Source organism: Mus caroli, chromosome 18 (genome assembly GCF_900094665.2).
Source record: "Mus caroli chromosome 18, CAROLI_EIJ_v1.1, whole genome shotgun sequence".
Classification (NCBI taxonomy): domain Eukaryota; kingdom Metazoa; phylum Chordata; class Mammalia; order Rodentia; family Muridae; genus Mus; species Mus caroli.
This window is the reverse complement of record NC_034587.1, coordinates 46,610,983-46,622,468: the sequence shown is the minus strand read 5'-3', so window position 1 is coordinate 46,622,468 and position 11,486 is coordinate 46,610,983. Positions and strand designations below refer to the sequence as shown.

Genomic DNA, 11,486 nt, shown 5'->3' with positions numbered 1-11,486 from the left:
ATCTGTAGCCAGTATTTCTACTTCCGTTATAACTTTTGTTGTTGTTGTTGTTGTTTTTTTCCCGAGACAGAGTTTTTCTGTATAGTCCTTGCTGTCCTGGAACTCACTCTTTAGACCAGACTGGCCTCGAACTCAAGAAATCCGCCTGCCTCTGCCTCCCAAGTGCTGGGATTAAAGGCATGCGCCACCACTGCCCGGCCCGTTATAAGTTTTAAAAGCTGAGCTACTAGACTTTCTTCTGTTACCTAGATGTGAGAACTTGGGTAAGCAGTGCTTGTTTGCAGTGTTTTTTCCTCAACCATTCAACATATATAGTAGGCAGCTCTTTTTGCTTGGTTCCAGGCGGCTTGGGGAGTTAAACGCACCATTTAACAATCATTTGGTGTCAAACGTGAAATGCTATGCCCGATGGCTCGAGGAAACACTTGGGAAGACAAGGCACGGGGCACCAGAGCTTCCTTTGTCACTGCAGCAGTCCTCGGATCAGTTTTCAGTGGCTGCAACCGCTCCTGTGCAGTTTTTGGCTATTAAAGTCACGAGCTGCCACAGGGCTTAGCGTGCGCGAGCCTAGAACCCGGCGATGCTGCCTAGAATTTCACGTTGTCTTTTAAATACAGAGAACTGCGCAGAGGCAAAGTGTCAGGGTGGCTTCTGCAGGCGACTCCAACACTTGCACCTAACCTTACCCAAGCAGCCACTAGGCTCACAATCTCCTTCCGGCCCGTAGGAGAAGCACCCCAACACACCAATAGGCTTCTTATCTTTCTGCAATGGGGCGGGACCTCACGGCACCTCTGAGTCCCGCCCCTTACGTGACGTACGTGCGCAGACCCCTTTCCTCAGCGCGTGGCGCCCCCCGGCGGCGGCGGCGCTCCTTTCATGCGAGGGCCTGACTACCACCAACCATGGAGCCGCAGGCCGAGGAGCGAACTCTCGGGGAGCCTGCGCCTCCGCCTTCTGGCGCCTCGGCGTCACCGACGCCGGACGAAGAGGAGCGAACCGAGGGCGGCGCACCGCCGGCGGCGACTCCCGCGGGCGCATCGGGGGACAGCACGAGTGCAGACGGGCTCTGGGGGCTGCCGGTGGAGCACGCGGAGCGCAGGCCCGAGTGCGGCCGCTGCAGGTGAGCGCGGGGCCGGGGCGGCCCGGGAGCTGCGGCGCCCCCTGCCGGCCAGGCGGACTCCAATTGTGTCTGCCAGAGTAAGAAGCTTTTCGGCCTAGGGCCATAATTATGTATCCCGACTTTCTTCAAGACTTACTTTTTGAACTTTTGTTTGTTTTTTTCGAGACAGGGTTTCTCTGTGTAGCCTTGGCTGTCCTGGAACTCACTTTGAAGACCAGGCTGGCCTCGAACTCAGAAATCCGCCTGCCTCTGCCTCCCAAGTGCTGGGATTAAAGGCATGTGCCACCACGCCTGGCTTTTTCTTTTTTCTTTTTTCTTTTTTTTTTTTTTTAATGGTTTGGGTGGTTTTTTTTTTGTTTTTTTAATTTTTTTGTTTTTGTTTTTGTTTTTGTTTTTTTAGACACGGTTTTTCTGTTTAACAGAGCCCAGGTTGTTCTGGAACTCGCTTTGTAGAGTAGGATGGCCTTGAACTCGAGAGATCTGCCTGCTTCTGCCTTGTTCGTGCATCAAAGGTGTGTGTCACCAAGCTCAGCAAGACTTAGATCTTTTTTCCAAGAAATTTCATTTCCAAGAAATGCCCTTTAATAAAGGGCATTCTGGAGGCGTAATGGCATTAATACCTAACGCCGCTTAAGTGTGCTTGCCATCATAATAATGGGTTGTAGGAGCAATGGATTGGGGGAGAGGAACAAAGCGGCTGCCTGTGTTGAGAATTTTGAATTTACTTGGCACTATATACTGAAAACCAGGTTTGTTATCCGAGTATTTTGAAAGTGACGGCAGAAAGATCAGAAATTCAAGATCACTCGCAGCTACCTAGGAAGTTAGAGGTTAGCCTGGCTGTATGAGGCCCAGTTCCAAAAAGATTTTGTTAAACGGAGTTTCTTGTGTGTTTGCTGTCTGCTGGCTGTTCTAGGCACTAGAAACGCAGCGAAGAATAAATAAAGCGCCGCCTCACGCCAGCTGGACACTTACAGGCTCGTGCAGAGGTTATTGGGTGGACAATGACAACCAGGGCTGGCTGGTCACAACATAACTGGTTATTCTTTGGGGGGCCACGTCAGTGCGTTGGTGGGCTTCAGCTGCGCATTTTGTCCTTCCTGCTTCTTTAATCTCAGCACTTCCTGCTTCTTTAATCTCATCACTCCTGGCCTCTTGGACGTATGTCCCTGGTTACCTATCTCTGTTGCCCTTCCTCTTTTAATTATTAAATTCTGGTCAGCTTTCTCTTACCTTGGTACCTGAGGTATTCAGCTTATAAGGAGAAAGTTTATTTGGGTTCAAGGTTTCAGAGTTTGCAGTCCAAAGCTTGGTTGGCTATGCTGGGTCTGCAGTGTTGCACAGGTTACTGTGCACAGAATGGGTGAGGATTACAGAAAGGGGCCAAATACCCAGGGTTCCACGCAAGTCATTTACCTGATGACCTAACTTTCTCTGCCTAGCCTGCCTCTCCCAGTAATGCCGAAAGCCTTTGACACATGGACCCTTGCAATGTGTGTGCATGCACGCACAAGTGTGAGTGTGTATGTGTGAACACATTTCAGATCCCAACTAACTAAATCTTATTGTCTCTCCTTCCTTGCCTTATTGTCGTTAGCCGCCTGTTCATATAATTGCTCTGAAACGGCTTCTGCTACAGCTGCCAGTAACCTTCCTGAGATAAAACCCAGTGGATCTTTGTCAGATTAGATAGTAGTAGATCAGCTGGCAGCATTCTGTAAACACTGTCACAGACGCTTTCTTTGGATCTCCTTAGATTAAGACGACGTCGTTGGTCCAGTCTCCTTTGCCTATCCTTCTCAGACTCTAAATGTTGGGCTTCTCTGTTGGGAGGATGAAGGTCCTTCAACTGACACCTCTCCGGGGAACCAGGAATGTTAAGCACACAGGATTGTCTTTGATGAAAAAGATCTAAGCCTGGACTTCCATCCAGAAGGCTCTGAGCTGGAGGTGATTAATAGCCTGGTGATCTGCATTACCTGTTGGGCCAGGACTAAAGATGGCTAGTAATCTAAATGACCCTTTCATCCAGAGACTTTCTAAGCTCCCACAACCAGGACCAGAGGTGGCTAATAGCCCAAATGACGACCTCTAGGCTATCTCTATGACCGAGACTTGCCATACCCTTGCTTAGGCCTTGAAGCTAGTACAGGTAGCCTATTTTTAGAACCCATCTTCTTGGAAGAAATGACATGTGCCCTGATTCAAGTTTTGATGTAATTATGCTTTCCCATGCATTGGGGATTGTATTACACCAGGAAACTTTTCCCCAAATGATACCATGTTTAAATTTGTTGGCAATAAACCACCTGGCATCAGAGTCTCCGAAGTCTTAATCCAGGTTGACAAAGTCAGTCTGAGCTGAGTTTTCATGTCAGCTCTTCCCAGTGGACTTTCCTGCCTGCCTGACACCTGCAGAGACCCCCTCGCTTCTCCAGAGAACTGATTCTAAGTTCTCTTCTCTTTTGAATGGTATGCACTTCCCACTGGTGATTTTACCCAGTTTCCTGATAGAGTATCATCTGTAATCCAGTTTCCCTACCCTGGGCCTTCTCCTGAGCACCAGGCCTATGGATTTGCTTCTTACTTATTGACCACTCTGCTAATCACTTACAATACAGTGATATAACTTCATTTTTAAAACAGATACTATAGGCATTGGAACAGCAAACAAGTGGGCTGCAGACTGGGGTTTGGTGATTGGGATGCTGGCCCAGAATGGTGTCTGGAAAGCTCTCTTGAGTAATGTGATGAGGTAGGATGCCTTTTCTACTTGAACACTTAGGATACTTTATCTTTCTCATGTTTTTGCCTTCTGCCAGAAGTCAGAATGGATCTGGATTATAGGATGCCTTACTTTCTAGATGTACTTATCATTGTGTGGTTTACAGTTTTCCAGCTTCACAGTAATGGGAAAGCAGCATGCATTCAGTAGGAACTGGCCTTCAGGTTTTGTATTTTGTCTTCTTTTGGGGTTAGCAGTGTGTGGCTCAGTGCTCTCTTGAGAGCTGGGCAGCAGCACTGAGCTGCAGTTCAGCTAATCCTGCTGTTACCATGGGTATTCACTGCACATGTTGCTAAGTTATGTCACCTAAGTTACATGTACCAATTACATTTCAACTTAATAATGTTTCAGTTCCTTCCTTCCCCTCCCTTTCTTATTCTTAACATGGTATCACTTAGCCCAGCTGGTTTCCAGCATTCTGTGTGGCCTGGAGTGTCCTCAAACCTCTGATCCTCTGCCTCACTTCTTGGTGTTGGAATTATAACATGGACTGGCACACCCCGCTATGGGATGCTGGGGTTTTACCAAGGGCTCCAGGAACACTCCATCTGAGGTCCATTTCCAGCCCTTTTTGTAAATACAAAATCAAATACATTAGTGATGATAATGTTTAGGGTAAAAATTTAGGTATTCTGCAAATTTAATTATTTTTGTACATATAAAATATTTCCAAGGGAAAATTATTAACTTGTTCCTTCCGGTTTGCATAGAAAATATGTTTATTCTTGAAAGTGGTTTGTTCATAATATTTGTGCAAAGCTGATTTAAGTCGAGCAAAGATGATATATGCCAAGAAATATTTTCTTTCTTAATCTTAATTAAATCTTTAAAGAGGAGTGACCAGTTAAAAATAAAATATACCAGAGCTTACTAAATATTTGATTTACTTCCCCCAAGAAAAATAAGATTGCACTGTTACACTCAGATGGATGTTTTCTTCAAAGAACATTAAACCACATTAATTCCTTATGTTAATTTGTCCCAAATTAATAATTTATAGTATTAGTTATGCTTAGATTCAAGGACTATGTAATAAGTAATATTCTAGTTTAAAACTTGATATTATTTAAAAAGAGTTCATAAGTTACAAAGTAGTTGAGAAAAAGTGTTTGTGTCTGTATACTTGTGCACACCTGCCAGGCATAAATATGGAAGAGACATAGCCAGGCGTGGTGGCGCACGCTTTTGATCCCAGCACTCTGATCCCAGCACTCTCGAGGGCAGAGGCAGGTGGATCTCTGAGTTCAAGGCCAGCCTGGTCTACAGAGTGAGTTCCAGGACAGCCAGGGCTACACAGAGAAACCCTGTCTCGTAAAACAAAACAAAACAAAACAAAAAAACCAAACCAAAGCAAACCAACCAAAAACAAATATGGAAGAGACAGGACAGCTTGTTTTTGACTTTCTCTCTCTCTTCCATCTTTAAGTGTGTTCCTGGGATCAAGCTCAGGCTTGTAGGCTTTTACAGGGAGAGTGTTTAGCTGCTGACCCCCAAAGTTATTTTTATACATTTTTATCTAACAGGATAACTTTGTGATTTGAATAATGTTTTTCCTCTGTTTTAAGCCTGACTTTGTTTCTCTGTCTCTCTGTCTCTCTCTCTGTCTCTCTGTCTCTCTCTCTGTGAATGTGATGTGTGTGTGTATGCATGTGTGTGGATAATGAAGAAAAACCTTGGTGTTGGCCTTTAATTGTGGTCTCTTTTTGTTCTTTTTGTTTTGTTGCTGGATATGCCAGGTATGTGTGTGTGTGCATGCGTGCACGTGCTTGGGGTGGGGTGGGGTGTGGGGNGGGGTGGCTCGGGCCAGCGGGGAGGCAGCTTGAGCTGAGACTATAGACTGCCTGACTTTATTTGGGCTCAGAGGATTTGAACTAGGTCTTCCTCTTTGTGTGGCAAATGCTTTACGGTTGGAGCTGTCTTCCATACCTCTGTGTTTCTGTCTTTGATGATCTGTCAGTGGCTGGTGCTTAGTGACTGGGGTAGCAGCTCTGGCTTTGATGTTTCTGTTGCTGGTGTACACAGTGATGAACTGTGTACAGACCAGCATATGGGCCCTTAGCTTTCTACTGCACGGGGTATGTATTTGTAACAATGTATTTCTTCACCCTTTCCGATCCATAGATTGTTTTCTATTCCTTTGGCTATGGTCATTTTTAATTATTTTGAGATGAATCTATTTATTTATTTATTTAAGTCCTCTGGTCAAATTCTGGGGTGTCAGGTGTGTTCTACCATGCTCACTGTGTTATTGTCCATGTTAAGATCAAGCTCATAGCTGCTGAATCTTTTTCCTGCCTAGGATCAGATTCTCGTTTCTCGTGGTGGCTCTTCCCTCCTCAGTTAGGAAAGCAGCTTTGAGAGTAGTGCTGTTAGGAATTTACGTTTTTCCTTTGCTTTTCCTTCTCATTTAAAAACATTTTTATTCTGTTGGAAGCCTAGTAAAAAGATGGGGAAAGAGGAGACAGTGAAATGGAGTGAGTAAAGTTTTGGGACCACGCAAGGAAAAACTCCAGAAACAAATACAATAGTAGTCTTAAAGAATGAAAAAGGATTCCTCCTCTCAGAGTACAGAGCCCAAATTTGAAATCTCTACTCCCCGAGTCTTTCATCTGTCCTGTTTGTGATCAGTGGCCTGTCTGTTATCTGTGTCTTAAGTCTGTCCCTAATGAAGGGTTTTTCCTCAATATTTGTTGAATAGCACAGAAAACATGGAATGGGGAAGAAAAAAAGGAATTCCTCTTTACAGAAATTTTTAGTGGAATCATACAAGGAAAGGAGTCATTTTACTGACCCCAGATGACCCAAATAGTACTTAAAACCACAAACAGATGTTATTAAACCATATCCAGATGTTGCTTCCAACATTTATGGTAGATATTTGTTTTCTTTAAAATGACTTTCAACCTGTTGACTGCTTTCAGCAACTTATTGCCACCTCTTCCCCCTCCATCCCTTACACACACACACACACACACACACTCACAGTCACACACAAGTTTTGGTCAGAGGCATGAAGGAATGTGTAGTTAAAGGTCTGAGTTTAGCTTATGTTATAAAAGCTGACTGCATGTGAAGTCCAAGGTAGAGCTAGGTAGTGTTATATTGTTTTCTTAAAGGCAAGTTAGCCAGAGTAAATATATAGGAGGGAAACAGATTAAGTGTATAGTTTTAAATGGTCTCAGGGCATATTAACTTGATTGCCAAAGTTTAGTTGTGAAAGCAAAGGGTATTTTCAGAAAAAGCCATTCTCACAAACAACAAGAATAGGTTTTCACCAAGCCCACTATTCTTGCAATAACGATTAGAAGAACCAGCTCAATAGAAACATATCTAGTTTGTTTGTTTATATGGGTAAGTACCTTGCCAGACTTACCTTTGTTTTTGAGTTGTGGCAACATATTAAGAATATGTGTATCATCTTAAGTGTGTTATAGGTTTGGATTCTGTAGTGGTTTCAATGAGAATGGCCCTCATTGTCTCATATATTTGAATGTGTGATTCCCAGTTGGTGGACTATTTAGGACTAGGAGGCATGGCCTTGTGGGAGAAGGTGTATCGCTGAGGCTAGGCTTTGAGGTTTAAAAGCCCAGACCAGGCTCAGTGTCATTCTCTCTGGCTGATGCTTGTGGGTCAGATGTTAGCCCCCAGCTGCTGCTCCAGATCCATGCCTGCCTGCCTGCCTACTGCTTGCCCTGTACCATGATGGGCATGGATACTAACCCTCTGGAACTGTAAGCAAGCCCCAATTAAGTGCTTTGTTTAATAAGCTGCCTTGGTGATGGTATCTCTTCACAGCGATAGAACAGTAACTGAGACACATTAGATTTGTAGTGTTACACAGTCATCAGCACTGTGTGAACCCCGAGCCTTTTTATCGTCTTAGTATGAACTCTGTGTCTTATAAACATGGGGAGGAAAGGGCTTATTTCAGCTTCCACATCATTGCTCATCCTCAGAGGGAGTCAGGACAGAACTAGCAGGGCAGGAGCTGGAGACAGGAGCTGATGCAGAGGACTCGGAAGGGCACTGCTTGCTCACTGGCTTGCTTTGCACAGCTTCCTCAGCCTGCTCTCTTACAGGACCACTTTCCCAGCTGTAGTACCACCCACAGTAGGCTGGCTCCTTCCACACAACCTTGAATCAAGGAAATGCCACACAGACTTGCCTGCAGGCCAGGCTAATGGAGACAATTTCTAATGGAGGCATTTTCTAGTGGAGATGTTTTCCCAATTGAAATTCCTTTTCACAGATGACCTTGGAAAATTATGTGAAGTTAACAAAACTAACCAGCATACTGTGTCTCTAATAATTTTCCATTTTCTTCTTTCAAGGACTCTAGTAATTTTATTTTCCCTTTTTGATTATGATAAAAATTTAAAATTTGACATATATATGGAGTCTTATACAATGCTTTAATGAATGTATGCATTTTAAATGTTTGAATCAGAATAAAACAGATGTTCTTTATGACAGAAAAACCTTAAAATCCTTTCTAGTGTTTAGAAATGCACCGTACCATTAGCCACGCTCTCCTGGCTGTGATGGTTCGTCCGGCTCTCTGTTCTCCATGATTTTGATGCTTTTGAAGGACACTGCTCAGTTACCTTGTAGAATGTTGTTTAGCTTGGGTTTGAGTCCTGCTTTCTCATGGTTAGCATTAGGTTGCACGCTCTGTTATTTTAAGGGATAACAACTGCAGAGCAGTGTGTCCTTAGCACCTCACCTTAGAGCTCCAGAATAGGGAGCTTATTCACAAAAAAGAAGCGTGTGTGTGTGTGTGTGTGTGTGTGTGTGTGTGTGTGTGTTCATGTAATGGGAGTCAGAGGACAACTTGCAGGAGTCAGTTCTTTCCTACCTTGTGGGGATCAAACTCAAATTACAAGGGTTGGAGGCAAGTGCCTTTACCTGTTAAACTGGCCCAGGGCTGCTTAAAAAAAAATGCATATGGATGTTTTGCTTGAGTGTATTTCTGTGCTCCAAGTGCCTGAGCCTGCCTGGCTTATGCCTGAGGAGAACAGAAGAGAGCCCCAGAACTGGGAACTGGAGTTACCGTTGTGAGCTGCTATGTGGGTGCTGGGACTTGAACCCAGGTCCTCTGGAAGAGCAGCAGGTTGCCTTACTTGCTGAGCTAGGCTTCCAGCCTTATAGTTAACTTTCTTTATACATTTCAGTTTACATTTTTATATGTAATTTAAATGTTTTTATTAAAGCACTATAAAATTATTAAAATTGAAGGCATCAGATATAAACTTGAAAATTAAACTTATAAAAATGTTTGTTCTTTTGTAGTAACTTAGCTTAAAATAACCTATAATTAAAAATATTTTCATTCTATTATTTTAGCTATTTTTTTCTATTTTGAAAAATTTCAGCTACTTTTTCAAAAATATTTTAAGTTTTATGAAAAACAAAGACAAGTATACAGTATACAAGTATACAAGGACCAGGGTTAAGGTCACCATCACTGTCCGTCAGTCTCTATGTTATCCCACTGGAAGTCTTCTGGGCTGTAACACACCATGTCGGTTCATTTGCTGTGTTAACAGTGCCTTGGGACCCTTTCCTGAGACTTGCCTCTGGTTTCTCTCAAAATGGTGTAACTTGTTTTAGAAAAGTGCCCTTGTTGGTTAGCTGCCACCACCACCTGCTACTACTCTCTTCCTCCTCCTCCTCCTCCTGCTTCTGCTCCTCCTCCTTCTTCTTCCTCCTCCTCCTCCTTTTTTTCTCAATCCTGGATTTCCTTAACAATAGGTAAAGCACCCTGGCACTTCTCTTAATGAAAACCTTTGTTGAGGCTTTTCAAGAAGTGTTTTTAGTTATTTTGTAACATAGTGACCAACCAGCAATTAGCCTCAGTTATTTGGCTACACTTTAGGCAAGTAAGTACAAATTGAAGACATGATACTTATTTTAAATCATCAGAAGCATCAGATAGCAATGCTGCCTCAAGTCAGCCAGCAGCTGTGATGACGCCTGACTTCCTCCTGCTGCTTTTCAGTGCTGTGAGAGGATGGCTGGAACCACCTTAGAAGGGAAAGGCTGCAGGGTCATGGTGTTTTTTTTTTTTTTTTTTTCCTGGTCTCACTTATGGTGAGACAGAACTTATGACTAGGAGAACAAAGTAGCTGGTTCATGGCAAGTAGGAGACAGAAAGACCAACAGCAATGCCTAAAGACAAAAGTCTTTCAAGGCTTTCATCACACCGCCCCGCCCCCAGCCTCCTTCCTCCACATGTGTCCTACCTGCTGAAAGTCCATTCAGCTGAGACTCATGTTAGTCCATTGCTCATATGTACTGACCTCTCTGAAGTCTGCCAGCCACCAACTAACCCTTCAAATCCCAAAACTCTTCTCCCTGGCCATTCCGTGGGATGTAGGTGACACTGGTTGGGTATGATCATCATGGGGCCGCCTTCCAGTGCCTTCTGTAGCCTTTGACAGATGTGATCTGGCCAAACAGGGACAATTGGAATTTTTATAAGGACAGCGGACTGAAATAGTTATGATTTCTCTTGCTTTCCATAGTTAGTGTTTCTTAGTTGTGCTCACCCTCTGAATACAAAGGAGGTATACACTTCATGGGAAATGCTGCCTATTGCTATATCTTACAGTGGAGCATATGGAAACACCTCATACCATTCCACAACAGACAGCAGTTACCTACTCACATGTGTGAAAGAAATGTCCACTGACTTAAGCAACCTTTTTATTGGACATGTATGTGGGGTTTTTTGTGTGTGTGTGTTTTATTTTATGTGTATGTATTTTGCCTGCATGTTTGCATATCACATCTGTGCCTGGTGCTTGTGGAGGGTAGAAGAGGGTACCAGGTCCCCAGGAACTGGAGCGATACACATTGTAAGCAACTGAATCAGTTCTGGGAATTGAGCCTGGGTCCTTAGTACTTAAGGACTGAGCCATCTCTAGCCCATCTTCTTGGCTTCCCTGACAAGTAGAGTTTAATTCTAAAGGTTGAACCCAGGGCCTCAAGCATGCTAAGCGATTGTCCCACTACTCTCTACACCTACAGCTTTTTTTCTTAAATGTTTTATTGCTCATGTAAATTTGCTAGAATGTCAGACATGCAGCCAATTCCTGATTTATGTCTAGGATTTTGGGTGGCATCCTGGAATTTTGATACTGTTAAGGTAGTTTTCTGGGCTGTAGTCTCAGTGACTTCCATCTGTGGTTGACATCATCATGGGTTTTGGCAGAGGAAATGCTGTTGTGTGTATAAAGCACCAATGCAAGTGGGAGGTGAACAATTAGGAGACACTTTTCCTAGCAGTCATGGCTTGCCAGGGCAACCATTGCAAACCACCACAACTTAGAAGCTGAAGACAACAGAAGTTTGTTCTCAGACCTTAGGAGTTGAGCGTTGGAACTCAACTTGTCACTGGTGTGGTTCCATCTGGGAAGATATTGTTCCTTGCTTCTCTTTTCTGGCTGTTGTTTGATTAGTGGTCTGCCCCTCTTTCATCAGATCTTCCCTTTTCTTTTTTCTTTTTTTAAAGATTTATTTATTTATTATATGTAAGTACACTGTAGCTGTCTTCAGACACACCAGAAGAGGGCATCA

General features: G+C 43.7%; 1 protein-coding gene across 2 annotated transcripts in view; it reads left to right on the top strand.

Annotated features, from left to right (window-relative positions):
- The first annotated feature begins 830 nt into the window (after positions 1-830).
- Positions 831-11,486, top strand: part of Dtwd2 (DTW domain containing 2) — a 63,786-nt gene continuing 53,130 nt past the window's right edge. For both annotated transcript variants that reach the window (XM_021150841.2, XM_021150839.2), the window contains exon 1: positions 831-1,123. In XM_021150841.2, the coding sequence (XP_021006500.1) occupies positions 906-1,123 (218 nt within the window). In that variant the 5' untranslated portion in view covers positions 831-905. The remainder of the gene's footprint in view (positions 1,124-11,486) is intronic.